The following is a 22,002-nucleotide window of genomic DNA, read 5'->3' as shown; positions in this document are numbered from 1 at the left end:
TGATTCAACTAGTTTTCAACTGATCTATTAGTTTCTCTAAGCCACCCCAGAACAAAAGCCCCTCTTAGATTCATTTAAACTGTCCTAGTTTGGGCCACAATGGCCATCTGAGAGCAGCAGCTGGAGTAGGCCTTATGCCAGCTGTGAAATCTGTCATAAGATACATTTTATAGCTACAAACGGCACCATTGGTGGTATCAAAAATACTGTGCTCAGCTAATTTTTTTACTCTTCTTTGTGCAGTGCAGGAGCCACATTCAAATACCATATTTTAAAAATAGGGAACAAATAACCAAGCACACATTGTGACCATCTGATATAAACATAGTCATTAGTTGTGCTGCCAACTCACAAATAATTAAAACCACAAGTCCTATATTTTCCTTGCTTGGCTAACATTCTTTTGTTGTGATCTGGGGCTACCTGGAGGGCTGCAAAATAATTTAGTGGCTTCACTTGTAGTGCAGTAATCAGGGAAATGTTAATGTACAGTGGGAAATACCCATATAAATTCAATGAACTGAATATCTGGCCTAGTGTAACAATAAGTAAATTGGGCATTACAGAGCCTGTTGGCCAATTCAGGGTGGATAACTTTAAACACTGTTTCAACTTACTTAAAATCTATTTATTTTTTTCCTTTGGGTAGCTCTGCACTCTATCTGCGGTCTATTGGTGCTGATCCAAGGTGTTCAGATACCATGGTGAGGGGTGCAATAGCTCTCTTGCTCTTTCTTTCTCTGTATATATCTGTTTCCCTGGAATTATCAGTGTACAGGGTTGGGGAAGGGGCAAGTACCAGAATGATTAACTACCTTCCCCCCCCCCCGTAAGTTGTTCCTTCTTTAAAAAACTAGGACTGGAGTGAATGGGAGCTAGTCAACACATTATGATTAACTTTAAATTGGCTGCAACTGTGTGTCAGATTAAAACTTGTCATGGTGGTATCAGTTGCCCAAATCCTGGATGAAGTCACAGGGTAATTACTGTTGAGTCATTGTGGCAGGTGCCTCTTGTTAACTCCAAACAGGATATAAAAGGTGTTGGATAGTCCCTCTGGGCAGAAGTAATTGGGGCAGATGAGGTCAAGTACAGACATGTGCAAGCACACACAAAGGTTAGGCTAAGGTATATTGGCTACCGGTGATGTCTGAGTTACCTCCTTTTGGAGGTCTGGTCACTTGAACTATATATAGTCTGTAGATGTTCTGTTCAACACAGGGTGGAAATCCTCTTTCAAATTCTCTGGTCAAATTGGCCAATGATCAGCCTGCTGATGGAAAGGTTTGTAAATTCTGATTGTGTATATAGCTAAATACAACCTAAAAATGGTGCCATCTGCCTAAATGTGAGATCATTTAGGAAGTTACTTCTGCTCAAAATTAGGTTTTTACCCCTCCTTTTGGTGGAAAATCATTTTTTAGTAACTCATTTTCCTCTCTTAGCAAACTCTGTTTTTGTATTCAGTGTTCTTAGCTATACTTTATAATGTATGGTATCCTGGAGTTCTCAAGCATGTGTATATATTTACTGGAAATACAGTACTTAATAATTTCACAACTTCCGTTGTTGCTCATGCTTCTTCACACTGATGCACCCTGTGCTGCCTTTTTTCTACTAAATCTATATGAGCAAATTCGGAGAGTTGAAGTGGATGTGTGGTTGTATATACATACTGTGTACTAAGATACCTATGCTAGATAAATGCACATCCTAGATATCCTCTCATCTATACATCTGTTGAGAGGGATGAGAGGATATCTGGGTCCTATATTTGTCTAGCATATGCAGAACAGAACACAGCACTTCCAAGATGAATGGAAAGAGGTAGAAAGATAATGTAGTGTACTGTATTGTCTGATAAAACATGTGATTTGTGTAATAAGGAGGGTGGGGACACAACCAATTTGAAATCTAGTGAATTTAAAAAGATTTATAAGTTTGATTTTCTTTTACCCTTGAGTTCCACAGCTGTTTGTGATTTTGCAGTTACATTTTCTTCTTTTTACAAATGTTTTTCTCTTCCCATTGTTGTGTAAAAGCCTCACATATGTGGGAAACTGACAGACACAGGCCTTCTTGTGCAAATCCTTAAACACATGAGTAACCTCACTCTTGCAAATATGCACATTTTCAGTGTGTCTTTGTGTTTGCAGGACCAGGCACCTAACTGGCTATAAACAAAGGGCCAGGTTCTCTCCCTATCTTCTGTCCACTTTGCACTGAGTAAGGAGGGGCACAGAGTGGCAGAATCTGGCCCTAACTGGCCTGCTGAGAATTCTGCTGGCATAGAGGAGCTCTCAGCTAGTATAAAATGACATAACTTGTTCTTCTGACAGTTGCCTCTCCCGATCCTGGTGTAGTCAGAAGGGGATGTATTGGAGGTAAAGTGGAGTTCACCTGCACTTTGCCTGTCTGAACTGATATAAGGTCCCTTGAAAACCATAATCAGCTGGGGTAAGTTAGCACTTCGGCACTTGTGAAAGTATCCCCCACAGCCTCAAGTTGGCCTCTAAGTCTACTTTCCCATTTTGCACATGCAAAAATAGGAGACACCTGTTTTGTGTTTGTGAATCCCACGTCTGGCTCATGAATTATGTAGCTGGGCATCCAGCTGCCCAATTTCCCTGTGAAAAATAGGTGTAAGCTCACTTTTATAGGCAAAATCAGTTGTGCACCCAATAGTGGGCACTCAGAATTGGAAGCTGAAAGTTCAGCCCTAAAAGATACTTTTTGGGGGCTCTGTGGTGCTTTTTAAAACATTATACTTCTATATGGATGATCTAAATAAGAGTCTTCTGTGGACCCTCTGGCAAGCCATGGGACAGGGAGGGCATCAAGGGTGGGGCTGCAGTATGTAGCATTGTAGAGATTTTGGTCAGTGCTGTGGTCCATAGGCAGTGAGAGACCGGCTGCTGTAACTTAGACAAACTTGCTCCAGGGAAGCGTAAGTTACACTGGAGCCTTCTCCAGCCCCATATTGGGAGAGCACAAAGATGGTTTCAAGCCACCCTGGGCTGCAAGTTTTGTGCTACCCCTCTTAGTGATGAAGCACAGAATCTCACCACTGAGGGGTGTTTAACTGGTGTTTCAAACCATGTTAGCTACCTGATTTTTAAAAGTATCTTTTTGTCATCTAGACGGAGCCAGTGCATGGAGAAATCCAAGTCATGTCACCGTGTCATGGCTAGAAATCCCCCAGGGCAGTAGGTCACTAAAATTTTTCCCAGGGTTATTCCCTCCAGAAGGGTAAAAAGAGAGGGTCAGGAACTTCTCTAGCAATATCAGTTACTGCCATTTCAGATGTTCTACAAAGTGGGTGTAAGTTCGCTTTTGTAGGCAGAATCGGTTGTCCACCCAATAGTGGGCACTCAAACTGGAAGCTGGAGCTGAAAGTTTGACCCTAAAAGATTCACTTCAGATGTTCTACTAGATGTTTTTAATAAAAATAATTACAATTAGCTGCCATTTTTCAGAACCTCAGAAGGGGAATTTTTTCTTGTTCTTTCCTTTGTCAGATAATGTTCATTGCTGTGTTTTAGTGCCGGCACCTGCCCGTTATATAGTCATTTTGGAACAGTATTGTTCATTGTCATTGCTTTGCTGCTGCTTTTCTTACATCTGACCCAGTGAATGGTAAAACATTTAGGGTGCAGTTCTGTCTCCAGTTAAGTCAATGAAAGTTTTGCTGTTGACTTCAGTGGAACCAGAATTTCATCATTAATTTTCTTAGATATCTAGTTTTAAGAGTTAGGATGAAGGGCAGAGCTAGTGCAAATATGTATTTTTATCAAGATGACTGGCAAAGAGGGTGGCGGAAAAGTTGGTGAAAGCACAGAGTTTAGTTTTCCATAATAGATGAATGCTTCATCTTTTGAGTTATTGAGTACCATTTCTGTCCTTTTTTTAATGCATTTTTTCTTCCATAACTAGAAATGAAATGCAGTGAAAATTGTAGCCTTCCAGCGTTTATCTGGAATTTTGGTTGAAACTATAGTAAAGAACAGAATTATTAGACATGTAGATTAACACAATTTATTGGGGAAGAGTCAACACCGCTTTGGTAAAGGGAAACCGTGCCTCTCCTATCTATTAGAAATCTTTGAGGGGGGTCAACAAACATGTGGGCAAGGGTGATCCAGTGAATACAGTATATTTGGACTTTCAGAAAGCCTTTGACAAGGTCCCTAACCAAAGGCTCTTAAGGAAACGAAGCAGTCATGGGATAAGAAGGAAGGTCCTCTTATGGATCAGTAACTGGTTAAGACAGGAAAAAATGGGTAGCATACATGGTCAGTTTTCAGGATGGAGAGAGATAAATATTGGATCTGTACAAAATATTCATAAATGATCTGTAAAAGAGGTAAACGGTGAGGTGGCAAAGTTTGCAGATGATACAAAATTACTCAAGATAGTTAAGACCAAAGCAAACAGCGAAGAGTTACAAAGGGATCTCACTAAACTAGTCGACTGTGCAACAAAATGGCAGATGAAATTCAATGTATATAAATGCAAAGTAATGCACGTATAAAATGATGGGGTCTAAATTAGCTGTTACCACTCAATCAAAAGATTTTTGAGTCATTGTGGATAGTTCTCCGAAAACATCAACTCAGTATGCAGCAGCAATCAAAAAAAGCTCACAGAATATTCGGAACCATTAGGAAAGGGATAGATAAGGGACTAAATATATTGCCACTATATAAATGCATGGTACACCCACACCTTGAATACTGTATGCAGTTCTGGTTGCCCCTTTCAAAAAAGATTTATTAGAATTGGGAAAAGTACAGAAAAGAGCAACAAAAACAATTAAGGGTACGGAACAGCTTCCATATGAGGAGAGATTGAAAAGACTTGGAGTATTCAGCTTGGAAAAGAGACTATTAAGGAGGGATATGATAGAGGTTTATCAAATCGTTTATGATGTGGAGAAAGTGAATAAGGAAGTGTTATTTACTCCTTTACGTTACTCAAGAACAAGCTGTCACCCAATGAAACTAATAGGAAGCACATTTAAAACAAACAAAAGGAAGTACTTCACACAATACACAGTCAGCCTGTGGAACTCATTGCCAGGGGATGTGTGAAGGCCAAAACTATATCAGGGTACAAAAAATAATTAGATAAGTTCATGGAGGATAGGTCCGTCCATGGCTCTTAGCCAAGATGATCAGGGATGCAACCATATGCTCTGGATGTCTCCAAGCCTAACTGCCAGATGCAGGGGATGGATCATTTGATGATTGCCCTGTTCTGTTCCTTCCCTTTGAAGCATCTGGCACTGGCAACTCTCAGAAGAAAGGATACTGGGCTAGATGGACTGGTCTGACCAAGTATGGCCGTTCTTATGTTCTTTATAAATATTCCAGTGGGGATTGCGTAAACAGATAGATAAATAGCAAACAATTTTTCTCCTGTGCACAAATGACTTGATCTAGATCCCACTCAGACTGTCATAAAGCAATGAAGTTAGGGTCCTTGGAAACACTCCTTAATTATAATCCTTTGAAAACCTGAATGATGACTTAAACTTCCGTATGGGAGCTGATAGAGTGGTGGCAGAGTGGGATAAGACCAGCCTCAGGGAATGATTAATTTGTTATACAGTGGATATTTTTACTCTCCAGATCATCAGAACCTTGTCTACTCATATGTACCACAAGCAGCTGACCCTTTGAGTAGCATTACTATTGTTCTGGGAGAAATCCCTGCAGTGCACTACTCAGACAGACAATCTTTGGTCAGAAGATGCCTGAATGTCAGTAGCCAGACCCCAAAGAAGATTGGTGACTAATTCAAATGGAGAGAGAAAAGAAATAATTTTCACAAAAAATGCAACAGCATGAGAGATGAATTAAGATTTAAATCTCTCCATTTTTATTCAGTATCTTCTTTTCTTCCCCAGGCACTCAAGTATTTCAGCATCAGGAAATTACTGTGACCCTTTAAATATTTAAACCTAAAAAGAAAACATGACTGACAAATGGATTATAATGAAAAATAGCAAATATATTTGATGGCATAAAAAGAACATAGTACCTCTTAAAAATTAAATTGGAGCTACCCCACAGAAGGACAGATTCAATTAGAAGTAGACACTTCCTTGGCTACATCCACATTGAGATCCACATATAATACTTCTGGGGACTATGCCCAGAATCTCAGGACTTAAAAACTGACTCCTGTCTTCCCTCCTTCTTGGTCAGTGACAACCACCAGTGCTACCTTTGCTGACTTGGGGAGATGTATGTCTCCACCATATGCTCCACATATAATAGCAAATAAAGAGAAAACATAATTCAACAGGAATCATTCCAGAAATACCCTGTCCATTGTAGAGGAGTTTTCCCCACTTGATGTAAAGGCTTGGTATGCTAAGATTCAGCATCAAGTATGTAGCTCAAACGTCACCTGAAACTACAGTAGCCTCCAAACAGCCATTTTTTATTGAAGCTTGTTTTGTTAGGTTCTTCCCTTGCTGTAGGTATTATAGTTTAGAAGGGGAAGAACCTCGACAAGCTTCTGGCTTTTGGTTCAGCTCAAGGCTCTTGAATGAATTTCCCTGAACTCTCCTTTAATGAACTGCAATCGTCATTGTTTACCCTCTTCATAGTTTTCCTGTCTTATTAACTAGCTCTCCTTACAAGAATAATGAAGTAGAGCAGAACAAATTGCTGGCTAGGGCTGCTCCAGCTTTCTTGAAAGGCAAAGGGTAAGTTAGAGAGTATATTGGTAGTTTGCACTAACACAACTACAGAAAAAAATCTTCTGTCTTTCCCTCACTTTTTTCCTCAAGAAAATTACAATATCTCTATAACCTAACTAACCCACTGAACTAAGTAGGCTTTGTTTAAATGCATATATTTCTATACCTATTATCTTGATCTGACACTTCCAAACATACTTAACTCTTGATTTCAATCTGTTAATCATACGTACGTGTGTGTGTGTATATATACTACATAAATTATTTTTATTATCTATATAATGTGTATTATATATAAAACCTATAATATATTAAAATTGGCAAACTTCATAATCTGTACTATTTTTAAAGTAACTTTCTTTATAGGACTACACATGGCATGATCCTGCCTGGTGCTGAAGCTCCTTCAGCTCCCATTGACTTCAACAGGAGTTGAAGGTGTTCTGCACATTCTAGCAGATTCTCTCCATCTTGCAGGATCGGTTGCCTAATCAAGTTCAATTGTACCATTTTAAACAACTAGAGTAAATAAGAATTTCAACACTTCAGTTTTTTTCTAAGAACATGTATTGCTCATTCTTAAATTCCCATTTCACAGTCTTACTTGCTCCTGCTTTTTCTGTTTATTTCTCTCTGTCTGTCCGGATCACACCCTTTTTTTCCCCAACCCTGTTTCAGGTTACAGTACAGCCTCGATGTTGCAGACAGGCTGGCCGATGAACATGTACTCATCGGGTTGTATGTCAACATGCTCCAGAGCAACCCCTCACGGTTAGTGCAGGTTTGGCACCTTTGGGGGTTCTTTAGCAAAGGGGCATTGATCTGCTTAAATTAAATCACAACCCAATGCACTTAGTATTTTCTAACCGCTCTAGCAGAAGCAGATATTTTAAAACATTAATCCAAAGAGTAGATGTTTGTGCTTTCAAGACATGACTCCTCCCAGTGCTGGCGGGTCATGGAATTGCTAGCATTCTTTCTAGGAATGTTAAAGAGCAAAATACTGTAAATATTTGCTTGGCTAAAAATTACCATGCAAACTGGCTTGTGACACAATTTAGGAGTCAGTACTGTACTTGTTGATGGTACATAAACCTATCCACACCAGTGATTTAGAAGCTTTCTCCTTTCAAGGAATTTATTTTTGTGGTGGCACATAATGTGCAGTTCCAGTTTATTGTGTAAGTGAGAAACGGTGGTGGTACAGTCAAAAATAGGAAATGGCTTATTAGCTCATCAGAAGAGCAGCATTGTTTCAGTTGTCTCTTTGTACATAAGTCAGCCATTCTTCTTAAATCTGGCTGTCTTCTGCCATGTATAAGCCTGTGTCTATATATTTTTGCCATTATCTCTAACTCAGAGCAAAGTATGGCCAGTTTTGAAGCAGGTAAGCTGCATATAGCTCTTTTCTTCTGCCTATTAAACTTTTAATGCTATGTCCACTCAAAAATATCTGCTGCCATCAGGATTGGGATGGTAGCCTCACCGCAGGCCAGCCTAGGGTGAGGAAAAGCTGGCCTGCTGTGCGGTGGCAAGGAAACCTTCCTCCCTGCAACTCCACACCAGGAAGATGGAGAGGAGTTTAATATGCAAATAATTATAGATTCTTCTTTGAGTGCTGGTCCCTATTTGTATTCCATACGTATGTGCGCATGTGCACCGTATGCCTGAGACTGGAAATTCTTGCAATTCTGTCCACGCCTGCCCCCTGAATCTCCTCGTGCTCAATACCAACAGTATAAGAGGAGGTGCAGACCATCTCCCTCCCTCTCTCCCTCCAATTCCTTCTTACTGTTTTATGGCCTTAATCCTAATCCTCTGTGTCTGGAGTTACCCTTGTAATGCCTCTGTCTCTGTAAATATAATTGTACACAGTTGGTTAGTGGTTTCATCATGGTTTCTATAGTATTCTACTAGTTAATGTAGCTTAGTATTTTCTCTGTCCCCACTTTTAGAAGCAGGACTATGCCCAGAATCCCAGGATTTAAAAAGTGACTTTACTGACTTGGGGAGGTGCATGTCTCTACCAAGTGCAATATTTGTTGCTCCTTCCCACCTCGGACCGAAGAGCATAGAGGGAAAGGGCTCTACTCCAAGTATTTCATAGTTCCTCCCCAAAAAAGGGGAAGATGAAGGCCCATTCTCAATCTATGTCAGCTAAATATTTTTATTCACAAATTAAAATTCTGCATGGTTACACTGGCATCAGTAATTCTCTCCTTAGAAACAGACACATTTCACAGCTCTTGTCATCAAAAAAGCTTACTTTCATGCTCAAATAAATTTGTTAGTCTCTAAGGTGCCACAAGTACTCCTTTTCTTTTTGCGAATACAGACTAACACGGCTGCTACTCTGAAAATTTTCATGTGGACATTCACTCACCCCACAAAAGGTTCCTCAGATTTCTGCTGGGACAGGAACACTATCAGTTCAGGGTACCCTGTTTGGGCTGGCAGCAGCATCCAGGGTCTTCATGAAGGTCTTCTCATTTGTGCTGCTACCACTGAGATAAAATGGCTACACTATCTTCACATACTTTACTCCGGGGGGGAATTCTGTATCACTGCGTGTGTGCAGAATTCATGTCCCCTTCAGATTTCTTTGCTTCCCCACAGGAAAATGAATTTCTGAAGGGGAAGCAAAGGGAAGACTCGAGCAGTCACCTGCTCCTCCCCAGCAATGTGGGCGTGTCATTTTGGGCACCTGGAGAAGCTGGCAGAGAGGTAAATCACTGCAGGGAGAGGTGCAGGGGGCCAGTGGCTCCTACTCTGTGCCAGGCTCATCTGCTAGTCCTGGCTGGACTGGAGCAAACGGGACTTGCTCTTCCTCTGAAATGAGTGGCCGTAGCCAGATCAGACCCCCACCTAGAAATCTCCCCTGGCTGCAGGAAGCTCCGCGTGCGCGCGCACACACTCCCCACCCCCGTTGCTCCTCAGCCACATGGGCAGAGGTCACTGTATGGGGAGGTGCTCCCCCGTCCACCCAATCCCTTTGCATCTGGACCCTGCATACCAAGACACCATCCCCTACACACAGAACCCCCCCCCCCACTGAGCCCCTACACCTGAACCCCCACCCTGCTGAGCCTCACCTCCTGCAGTCAGACCCCCCCCCCGAATGCCATCACCCTTTACCCAGACCACCCCTGCCAGTGAGCCCCCTGCACCCAGACCCCCAACCAGTTGCACCCGGACCCCTCCCCCAGCACACAGGCCCCCCTGCTGAGCCCCATTGCCCCTGTACCTGGAACCCCCCAAAGAGCTCCTGTGCCTCCAGATCCCCTCACCCCCCACGCTGAGCCACCCGCACCCAGATTGCTCCACACAGAACCCTCTCAGCCCACACCTAGATCCCCCGACACACTCTTGGATCCTGCAGGCTTTTTAAGCCAGCCTACCCACCCCCCACTCCTACTCCCCGGTGCACCTGGCGTAGAGGGGCAGGGCCCTGAGGCCTTTGAGGCAGGCCTGGCCCTTGCTCTGTGTCAGGGTAGGTGCAGCCCCATCACCGAGTCCATGTCCCTTGGGGGAGGTGCAGGCTGATCTCCCACCTCTGGGCAAGCAGTGGTCTGTGCTCCCTATTGCCATGCTGAAGCCTCCACATTTTATTTATTGACAAATAAAATTTGCAGAATTTTAAAATATTGTGCACAAAATTTGGGTTGTATTTTTTTGGCAAAGAATTCCCTCAGGAGTAAAAATTGCTTCCAACAGGTAGATTCTGTCCAGAGAGCAGTTTTGTCCTGGCTTTGCCTCCTGGCATCCATGGGGATCTGCCTAACCATGGAAGAGTCTGCTCTGGCTCCCACATTACTCATAGACTTTATAAGGCCAGCCCTCAACTTGACTGCAGCAGGAGCATACCTACAGACTTTATGCCATGAACAGTGTGATAAACCAAGTCTCTCTCAAACCCCAAATAACACTCCAGGTCTTTCTCAGCTGGGCCACAAAGCCGCCTACTATGGTTGCGGGTGAGGACAAAGTAACAAAGCTCAGCCACCAGGTGTGCCAGGGCCTCATCAGGGATACTGTTTCTCACAGCTTGTAGTCCATCCTCATGTGGAATATTGGTGTAAAGAGCTTCTACATCCATGGTGGCCAGGATGGTGTTTTCAGGAAGATCACCAATGCATTGTAGTTTTCCTCAGGAAGTTGGTGGTGTCTCGAAGATAGCTAGGAGTGCTGGTAGCGTAGGGTCTGAGGAGAGAGTCCAAATAGCCAGATAATCCTGCTATAAGAGTGTCAATGACTGAGATGATGGGGCGTCCAGGGTTTCCAGGTTTATGGATCTTGGGTAGCAGATAAAATACCCCTGGTTGGGTCTCTGGGGGTGTGTCCATGTAGAATGGTAACATACAAAAACCAGCAGGAGAACACTTCAGTCTTCCTGGACATTCTATAACAGATTTAAAAGTAGCTATACTTGAACAAAAAAACCTTCAGAAACAGACTTCAAAGAGAAACAGCAGAACTAACATTCATTTGGAAATTTAACACCATTAATTTGGGCCTGAATAGGGACTGGGAGTAGCTGGCTCATTACAAAAGCAGCTTTGCCTCTCCTGGAATTGACACCTCCTCCCATCTATTATTGGGAGTGGACTACATCCACCCTGATCAAATTGGCCCTGTCAAGACTGGTTCTCCACGTGTGAGGTAGCTCCCTTCTCTTCATGTGTCAGTATAATAATGCCTGCATCTGTAATCTTCACTCCATGCATCCGATGAAGTGGGTTCTATCCTACGAAAGCTTATGCCCAAATAAATCTGTTAGTCTTTAAGGTGCCACCGGACTCCTTGTTGTTTTTGTGGATACAGACTAACACGGCTACCCCCGCTAAGCTGTATAGAGTTTCTTAGGAAATTATGCCCACCATTATCAATTTTGTTTTTACTTCCAGACTTTCCTACTGCTGTAGCATGTCACTTTCCTACCTTCTGTAGCATGTCACTTCAGCTAATGCACTAGGAAATGTTGTGTCAGAACCCTTTTTATAAAGACAGTGAGCGGCTTCCCTTTGGAGAGTGAGTGCAGCGGCTCTCTAAAATGCTAGTGTCTAATTCTGCTCTCAGACTTGTATGTCACTGCTACTGAAGCCAATGGGAGCTATCGATGGATATTGGAGGAAGGAATCTGCCCAAACCTTTAGTGTAGTCCAGAGTCTGCTCCTGGACTATGGGGCCAGTCTGAATTTACTATGCTCCATTGCTGCTGTAATAAACAGCAGACTGAATTTGTTTTGGAGTGAGAAGATCGGATAACAAGCCTTTCAAATGCTACTATCCTGTGGAATTTCATTTGTCTCCATATTTCAACAAACAAGACTTTTTTATCATGTTTGCTTAGCAGCTGCCAAATAATTGGACGGAAGTGTGTTCAGAGTGACTCTCCCTTCCTAGGCTAGTGAAACTTGAATGTGTCACATTCATGGTGCATTTTTATTTCAGAGCAGAACACCAGCCAGAGTACTCTGTCAATGTTCCCTGCTGGCTGTTGTCTTTTATTCTCCTAATTCTACCTGATATCAGTAAAATTTCTTCCTATTATAGTGGCAAGTTCACATAAATACAGTTAAGGTTGTCTCCACGTGTGCAGCAAAAACAAGATATAAATTGTGCTATGGCACATCCCTTTCATGTTTCTGAAGGGTAGCTGGGGAATGAATGACAAAGTCCTTGATTTGTGCAAATAATGGAAGCAGACTATAGTACAAAACATCCAATTACTGACATTTAAAGGTCACAGTACTAGCATCCTTGATTAAAAAAAGCTTCAATCAGTTACATGAGCTGCCAACTTGACTTTGACATGGAAAATTAGCTTCAAGAGACAGTAGTCTTAGCCATGCAGCGAAGAATGCCCGCCAGTAGTCTATTACATTTTTCTCTGCTACCAAGTGAAGAATAGAGAGGAAAAGACTAGTTACACCTTGGGAAAGATAAGAAAAGCAAACATTCAGAAGCTTCCTGGTGTTTCTGTATGGTTTCACCGCTATAGACACTAGCGTATCCTCAGATGAGCACTATACTCCCTGATAACTAACTGAAGTTTATTATCATGAAGTGCTAAGTGACGTCTGCTTTCAAGACTGATATGATTACTATTAATCATGTTATGGTAGCTCACCTGCCATATGCCACATAATTTCAAATAGTGTTGCGGCTCTTGCATCTATTCAGATACTACTGGCAGTCTAACACAAACCCATACCAGCAACAAAATTAATGATATGGGCTGGAACGTCACCTGGAACTCAAGTAATTGAGCCTAGGTATTGCAGCACATTTCATAACAAATATCTGACCCCCATCCCCCGTGACATACTAGTCACAAGAAAGTAAAATAAGAATGCATTGGTAGCCATAAAGGGACACCATAAACAAACCCCAAAACCTTAAAGGCCCAGATCCCCAATGGGTGTAAATCAATGTTCTTGCAAGGTCAGTGGAACACACTGATCTAGATCAGCTCAGGATCAGCTCCAATATTTTTTCAAAATACTTCTTATGTGCATTGGAAATAAATTTGATTTTTAAAATTACTTTTCACTTCATATGTTTACTTCTTACATTTCATTTTCTATCATTTGGACACTGGAAGTACAGCCCCCAGGCTCATCAGTTGCACTTTCTGTTTCTCACACACTTGTTCAATGTGGTGATGTCTGATCCTCAGTACTTCAGAAGACTATATAAACAAAGAAATAATCTATTTATAAAAAACTAATTTGTCCAAAGCATCCCTTATCAATATGTTCTGGTCCCTGCAATTTTAAAATGCAATACAGTTTAAAAATATGTAAAACATTATCATTTATTTCTTGAAAATGTTTGATTCATTTTAGATTTCATAAAATCTTTGTTCCGATATCAATAAGCTATTTCTAAATGCCCCTTTAATTCTGAAATTTCTGGGTTTTGTTCTTTTAAGTTAGACACATCACATTTTAGTAACTTAGGCAAAAATTTAACGTGTAAATAGGAGGGGATCTTCAATTGATAGTAAAATGGTTTCTCGTGGTTCCTAAAGATACCTGGATGTACTCTATAGAACTATATTGATTCACATTTCTATGCTATTAAAGACTTAAGAGGGTTAAATATATTCCACGTTACTTTATAAGATACTAAATGTGCACAGAACTCTCACCAGCGTTCAGATAATAAAATCTTGGTGATTTTAAAATTTAAAAACTATTACAAACCTTAAAAAAAAATAAAATCAGACCGCTCCCAGTTTAGTGTCTTATACCTCTTAGAATATGCTTTTGGTGTCCAGAATTAGATATTCAGTTTATTCACATTTGGAAGAATATCCCTACAGATGTGATGGCTAGAAAATTACCCTTTGTTTTTTAAATGAAGGCTTAAGTTCTGTAGAATAGGAATATATCATGAAGCCCTTATTTGATACCCCTATGGCAAGACTGTGGGTGTTTGGTGTTCTGGAGGCATTTGTAGCCAATAATGACAATGTCAAGCACATAATGAGAAGCCCAATATTACCTACTGGCTAATGACTTTGTTGGGCTTGTGGGGCAAGCTGATGCTCATTTCAGTTTAAGCTATTGCACAATTCTGATCAGACTTACAACAGGAAGTCCCACAATGTTCATGGTGCAGCAAATACTTCAGTTTCCCATATTTAGGCTGAAGAGATTAAACCAGAGTGAGCTCATCTAACTGTCTTAAGAGACACTGCTTCAGTAGAAAAGAAACCTTATGAGAAATATCATTAATTTGAGCTATTACCTGATGCCAGAGAACAGTGTCCAACTCAAGTGAAAGGAATAGGAGATGATAGTGGAGGTGAGGGATCAACCTTAATACACCATGGTCATGCTCTCTTCTTTTGATAAAACTAGAACAAAGTAGATTCCTTTATCCACAAAAACAACGAGGAATCCAGTGGCACGTTAAAGACTAACAGATTTATTTGGGCATAAGCTTTCGTGGGTAAAAAACCCACTTCTTCAGGCTGCATCTGAAGAAGTGGGGGTTTTTTACCCACGAAAGCTTATGCCCAAATAAATCTATTAGTCTTTAAAGTGCCACTGGACTCCTTGTTGTTTTTGAGGATGCAGACTAACATGGCTACCCCTGTGATACTAGACTTTTAGATTATTAACAGTTAGTTGGATTCAGTGTCTCCCCAAGAAAGACCTGCAATAGAAGCTAGGAGCCTTAGTCTTGTGGAACCCCTAGCTAATGTGGTGTCACAAAGAGCCTGCTCCACCTGCAGCAGCCAAGGAAAAGAGAAACAACAACAGCTTGTTTTAATGGATTTGTAAACACTAATATGGGCTTGTTGAGGCAGAACAATTCTGTCTTTGCGGTAGTGGTTCCTGGTAATGTACCTGTAACTATAGGAAATAGTTTCTGTGAATGTTACATGTAGTGTTGTTGAAGCCAAGTCGATCCCAAGTTATTAGAGAGACCAGGTGGGTGAGGTAATATCTTTTCTTGGACCAACTTCTGTTGATGAGAGAGACAAGCTTTTGATCTTACACAGAGCTCTTCTTCAGGCCCAGGAAAATAACTCCAAGTGTCACAGCTAAATACAGGATGGAGCAAATTGTTTAGTTAACACGCATTTCAAGGGACCATTCAAGGTGAAGTGGTCTATTGACACCCCTCTAGCCATAGGGAGGAAAGGGAGTGAGGAAAGAAATGCAGCTGCAGGGGAGTGGGCAGGAAGTTGGTAGTGGGTTACAGATAGTTGTAATAAGCCATAAATCCAGTGTCTCTATTCATTCCATGATTTTTAGTGTTTAGGAAAGTTACAAATTTAAGTTCCCAGGCTCCTCTTTTGAAAGTGTTATGCACACCACCAGCGTTAGACTTGCTGGGGCCCAGGGCAGAAACTAAGGAGTTGGGCCCCCAACCTGCCTCCCTTACCTGCTCACACATTGGATTTCTGCAATGTTCTGAAGCCGAAGCCTGAGCCCTGCCACGTGGGCCTGAAGACAAAAGCCAATCCCGGCAATTGCCCTGCTTGCTACCCCCTAATGCTGACCCTGGCTGTTCAGGTTCCTTTGAGGATGAGGACATTTCCTTGACTGTAGCAGCCTTATCACAGAAATGAGAAGCCAACAAAAACTTAGGGAGTAGGAAGATGAGGTGGGAAGTTAACTGTTAACAGCATGGACTTCAAAGCACCAACTCTGGTTGTTCTGTGAGCTCTTCGACAGTACAGTTTTAAGTTGATTCTCCATATAATTTTGTTCTTGGAACAAGTCACGGAAGTAAAGAATAGGATAACACAATAAACAGCCTTTTGTCAAGTCACCCTCCTAAGACAAGTAAAGAAAAATGTGAAAACAAAATCAGCATTTGCCAGTAATATTCATACAAAAGTTCTCTTTGAAAAGGGGAGAAATGCTACAATTTGAGAGTTCAGGTAAAATGCCTGATGGTCTAATTTTCCCCACCCCAGCTCCCTACTTTAGCAAAACTGAGGGTGCAAGTCCATCCATTAGGTTTCAGAATCAGTATACTAGCCAGACAAATATTTGAAGCTCATCAATTGTTCATATAAACACTTTACGTCAGAAATGTTGAAATCATGAGATTTTTCAAAGGGATACCTCATTCACCCTTGTGAATATCCCAAATTCTACACATGTCCACATAATTTGTGAATATGCTTTAATATTGCACTCTACCTTTATTCATGAAGTTGTGGGGAAAAATATAAGCGTATGAATTGTGGCACATCATAACTCTGCAACTTAAAATCTTGGACTGTCCAAATTAAACACATTGTTCATACACGATGGTGAATGATCATGTACACAGACACATTTCAGAATAAAATGTATCTTGGCCATTATATTTCTTCTGAAATTCCACAACATTTTGAGGCATTACTAGCCCACAATTCACACACTGCTACAATATGTAACATACTGTATGCATCTATGTGTAAGTGCATGCCCCAAGGCATTTAATATAAAGTGAGATAACTATAAGAACCAGAAAGTTGAAGTGACTTTATGCATTTGTAAAATTATTTCAATTAATCCTTTTAACTACACTGTAGATTTATGCTACTCTGTCAATCTACATCATAATCTGTGATTTTTTCAGGGTTTATAATATGGTTGTAAATTGCTACACAAATGACAATTGAAGCTGGAATACCCACTTTTGTTACAGTTGTTATAATATGATGTCTTATTGCAAAACACTGAAAATGAACTATGTAGTCACTAAATTAATCTTTATTACATGGTTTGTGTAATTTCGTGGGGCTGAGAGTTATTCCCCTGGGGTGGGGGTCATTGTTTTTCACTTGGGTAATATAGTGGTACTGTAGATTACGTATGTAGAAGAAACATAGCTGATTATAAACTGGGAATTTATTCAATTGTACAATCAATAAAAAGGGAAAATCACTTTGAGCTTGGTTCTTCCTTCACATGACTGTAAACCAAGAGTACATCGCAATTGGTGGTGTAAGTGAGAGTAGAAATAACTCTCTTGTATATACAGTGAAATATATTAAACAGAATTTTTACTAAACTAAAATGACAATTAGTTCTGATAGTACTAGGAGTAGAAAAGAAGTGGAATGAATAGTCAGCCACCAAGGCTTAGTTCACCCAGCACACATCTCTGGTTAACTCTTCATCACTTTGTTGAATTTCTAACCTTCACTCTGTTAGTCTCACTGGTATTCTGAGGATAAGACAAAGACACAGTTTCCTTTTCTCTCTTCCTATTATCTCAGCAAGTCAGAACAATTCAATATGACTTATGGCTCCAGGCTGCCAACCAATGAATCCAAGCCACTACCCATCCTTCAAGCATAGCTTCTAGCTCCCAGTGGAATCCTTCAAGCATTAGACCCCCCCCCCAATGAAAAGATGCACCTTGTGGTTCCTTGAGTTACTGTGGGATCTCTCCAATTTCTAATGCATCTCAAAGCAGAACACACTTATATAACACCTTTTATTATGAGTTACTATTTCTTTTCTCTTATCTATAATTAAAAGCCATACTCTGAGCTGAAACTTGGTTTCTGAAGGTATTATTTAGGATCACGTCATTATTTTCATCTTTCTTCCTTTTATCTGGTTTTGGTCTGCTTGACTCTTTTTTAAGTTGTGACTATTTAGAAAATTCAACAGGTTTTCAGTTTTTTAATTTTGCAATCATTTGACTAAAACATGGCCTCCATTTAAAACGGCATTTGTCCAGTGACTAGCCCATAAGGTGAATGATCTGATTTGCCTTTGATATTCCTAGAATAAAAAATATAAACTGTTGAGATATTTTAAAGTGATTCTAGCATATAAGCAGTAAATTTTTTAAATATTTTTTCCTAATAACAAATCTTTAAGATTCTGAATGAGGGACCAAAGTAAACTTTTAGAAAATGTGGTGCCTAATACAGCTGTAAGAGGAAGCAGGATTGTATTAATTTTAAAATCAATAGAAGTGGTGGGGCAATGGCTTGTCCCCACATGACGATCTGAAAATTTACTTCTAAGTATCAGAAACTGAGAGAGGAGGCTGAAACCGGTTATATTTATAGATGATTCAACAAAGTTAATATATAAAAAGCACACACTGCTCAGTGATCCTGGACTTGACTGGTCTCTGCAGATTTCACCCTCCTGCATCAAGAGGGGCTACTGGACCCTAGGAGGGATTCACCCCTTTGGAATTTAGAGAAATTTTGGAGGTTCCACCTTAGGGAGGAAGCTTATATACTGACCAGCTGCATATCTGCCCTCCCCCTCAATGGAGTCAATGAGCCATTTATGCCACCACACTCACTTCACCCAGACTTTCCGCCAGGAGAAGCCTGGGTTATACATGCAGCAGCCAGCGTAACCCAGGGTGAATTGAGCCTTCTCCTGTCGGTACCTGTGTACAAAGCAGGGTAGGTTATTACTTAAGGGCAGCCTTCATTTCATTTATTCAGCATTTGTTAGAAGCTAAACCCATGTTTTCATGTAGTTCTGGGTATTTTTCTTGTAAATTCTGGAATGGGAAATTATGGACTCTGATAAAGTGACTGTACTGTGCTTTCTAAACACTGATGCCTCTCTCCTTTTCCCCCACCCCAACTCTGAGCAGCATGCTTGACAGTGCAGGCCGTCTAGATGAAGAGCACAGACTGATCGCCAGGTATGCAGCGAGACTAGCAGCAGAAACTACTGCATCAGTAAGTGGTTTTAATTGGGGGAAGGTAAAAGTTTCCTTTTGTTGTTTCTGAAGAGCAAGGGCTTGTCACAATCAGAAAATTTACATCTGACAACCTTGATGGTTCACAGATTATTTTATTGAGGATATTGTTATGTAATAAAGAACAAGAATGCTTTCTTGCAGCTACCTTAACAATGTAGAGTGTATATATTAACCTAGTGATGTTTAAACAATTCAAACTAAGGAAACTGACTGCTGCCCTCACCCACCGTTATTCTACCGTCTCCAAATCCAAAAACAGGAAGACAACTTGGGACCCCTGAACTCAAACTGGATCGGAAAATATTGCCTAGATTGACTTTGGTTATAAGTTAGCGATTTACTTTAAAGGTAAAAACTGAGGTGGTAAATCTATTTCATTCCTTAGCTCAAACACCAGAGCCTTAAGTGCTCAGTATTTTAATTAATGGATGACTATAATGACCCATTACATTAGCCTTGGCTCTCATTTTCATTTCAGAGAAATGATTATGCTACTCTGTGAATCACAGGATAGAAAGGGATGACAGGCTAAAAACTTACTATATTCAGAATTAAAAGACATTGAAGCAGGAACCTAATTGAAGTGTATAAAATCTTAAGTGGCGTAAATAAGGTCAACCCAGTTATTTTTTTCCCATCTCAGCGCATTTGATAGAACAAAGAAGCATAAATGAAAGTGAAGTGAAAAGTAGCTCTGTACAGAATAGCAGGAAGCATATTTTCACTCTTGAAATATATACTGTGGGGTCAGCTGAAAGAGCTAAATAAGGCAAGGTTGTTCATGTTAAAACTGTGGGCCACATTCAAATCAGGTGAAGGCAGTTGAGCTGCTGTGGAGATGAATTTGGCCCATGGTTTTTAGCCATCTATCATATAAGACTTCATAACATTGAAGGAGCGGGGGCAGCAGGAAGGAATGCACACAATCTGATCATCTCACTGTCTGTTGCCTGACAATCAGTCACTGTCAGATTCAGAATGCAGTGCCACTCAGATTTAAGGCAACCTCTTATCTGTAGCTGATTCATCTTATAGCTGAAGGATGGTAATTCTTTAGCTAATCAAAATGCCCTGCGAATTATGTGTGTGGATGGAAAACCCTTCCTGAAGACTGAAATGTCATCTGTATCTGTCTGAGTTTTCTATACAGCACCTATCATCATGACATCTTAGTGCTATGAATCCCCATGGAGCCAGAATATCTACACAAACAAGAAAAAGATGTGGTTTGGATGGATACGCTAAACTTTCCGCTCCCCACCAATATACCACATTTTTTTATGTCTTTTAAATATACACTACAAAGGAGAAAGCAAAGAAAGGCCTTCTGTGAACAGGAGCTCTCAGAACAAATGTGGCAACCACAAATTCTGAAGCTCACTTTAGCAGCCAACTGGAAGATTAAAAAAAACTATTAAAAACATTGTGCTTTTCAGGCAGCCAAGCACATTGCTAAGGCTGGACATGCAGGGCTAAAGGGCCCAGTTATTTCAATGGTACAGTATATCAGTTTATTTGTTTGGTCTCCTCTTTGGATGTGCTGCAGTTTTCCTTGATGGATAGAATATTAGTGGGAAAATATACAGGTAACAAAAACTAAAGTTTTAAAATTAAGTAGCTAACTAAAACCAGAAATGTATTTCCCCTAGGTGTTATGTGGAACAGAGTCTAGCAAGAAGAGGAATATATTTCCTTTTTGAGGGCTAAGTCTGCCAAGTACTGTAGAGGAGATGCTCAAGATTAGGCCCCATGTGTCAAAGTTACACTTCAGATCATTCTTAAAGTGAGAGACAGTCCCATTTGCAGTAGCTGAGGGCACTACCTCATGATCCATTTTTAAATCTTTATCTACACCATAGAAGACAAAACAATTACTTGGATGTCTTTCTTGATTAGGATGCTTCCAATGGCTCTATTAATCCCTGCACTGCATCATGTATAAAATGTATAAAATAAACACAGTGACTTTTGATTATTGCTGGCAAACATGACAAAGGGAGTACTCCAACAAAGTGGTAGTGAGACTGGTTTGAAATCCCCTGATGGGAAAATGGTTCTGTTGTACATTAAACGCTATGGAACAGCTCTTCTGAAAGTATCAGAGATTCAGTCACATGGACCATGCACTGAACTGCAGCCTGAATGAAAAGTGGATGATGAATGAGGATTTAACATGGAGAAATCTGCTGTTCTTTCAAAGAATTAAAGGTTCTTGGGACAAGTGGAAAGCAAATGTCTTTTCCTTTATTTGGGAGGTGAAGTGGGATGAATTTTTGTCTTGGTTTTTGTTTGAGTAGAAATTCCTTTTTTCTCATGTTGCAAGTCTCAAGAGCCTTGTCTACAGCATAATAATTAGGAGCCGTATTATAGCAACTGCCAGTAACCGTACACCTTCATCAGTGTGAAGCCACTGCTGCAGATGGGGTCAGGCATTTTTATCAGTTTTTCCTGGAAAGCTCCTTGGAACAAGTTGGAATGACATGGTGGTAAACATTCAAGCATTATCTAGCTTAGTGCTTTCACTGGTATTACTAAATTGTGCTGTTGCACCGTTGGTGGAACATACTGTAATATGGATTCTTGTTTAGTTTAATTTATTAATTTATTTTTTTATTTTAATGTAGAGGGCCCAGGTCCTCAATGGCATTTAGGCTCCTAGGTGTCTAAATAATATCTTTGAGGATCTGGGCTGACAAGTCTAACATGATGCTATCGGCAAGCAGATTTCATTGAACAACCATTGATCACACTTTAGGTGCAGATGAGTGCATGGACATATTTAATAACGCAGCCAAACTCTTTTGCAGCAGCAGCAGGGGCAGCAGAGAGGTGCCTCGGATATCTCTTTCACCATTGATGCAAATAAGCAACAAAGACAGCTGATTGCAGAACTTGAAAACAAGAACCGGTAAGAGTATCCAGAAAACGCCTGCCTTTGTTGAGTACCACACAATGTACGTCTGTTTGTTTTTAACATTTCATAGAATATCAGAGTTGGAAGGGACCTCTGGAGGTCATCTCGTCCAAACCCCTGACCAGAGCAGGACTAATCCCCAACTAAATTATCCCAGCCAGGGCTTTGTCAAGCCTGA

The 22,002-nt window shown here is 40.7% G+C and overlaps 1 protein-coding gene across 19 annotated transcripts in view; it reads left to right on the top strand.

The window, feature by feature from the left end:
* DTNA (dystrobrevin alpha) overlaps window positions 1-22,002 on the top strand; it is a 298,132-nt gene that overhangs the window by 232,188 nt on the left and 43,942 nt on the right. For 12 of the 19 annotated variants that reach the window (XM_048840578.2, XM_048840580.2, XM_048840581.2 and 9 more), the window contains 4 exons: window positions 6,638-6,715; window positions 7,388-7,480; window positions 18,800-18,887; window positions 21,718-21,818. In XM_048840578.2, the coding sequence (XP_048696535.1) occupies window positions 6,638-6,715; window positions 7,388-7,480; window positions 18,800-18,887; window positions 21,718-21,818 (360 nt within the window). The remainder of the gene's footprint in view (window positions 1-6,637; window positions 6,716-7,387; window positions 7,481-18,799; window positions 18,888-21,717; window positions 21,819-22,002) is intronic. The other 7 variants (XM_048840596.2, XM_048840588.2, XM_048840587.2 and 4 more) reach the window with 2 other exon arrangements.

Source organism: Caretta caretta, chromosome 2 (assembly GCF_965140235.1).
Source record: "Caretta caretta isolate rCarCar2 chromosome 2, rCarCar1.hap1, whole genome shotgun sequence".
Taxonomy (NCBI): domain Eukaryota; kingdom Metazoa; phylum Chordata; order Testudines; family Cheloniidae; genus Caretta; species Caretta caretta.
Note: the sequence above shows the minus strand (reverse complement) of the source record. Positions and strands in the feature narration are given on the sequence as shown.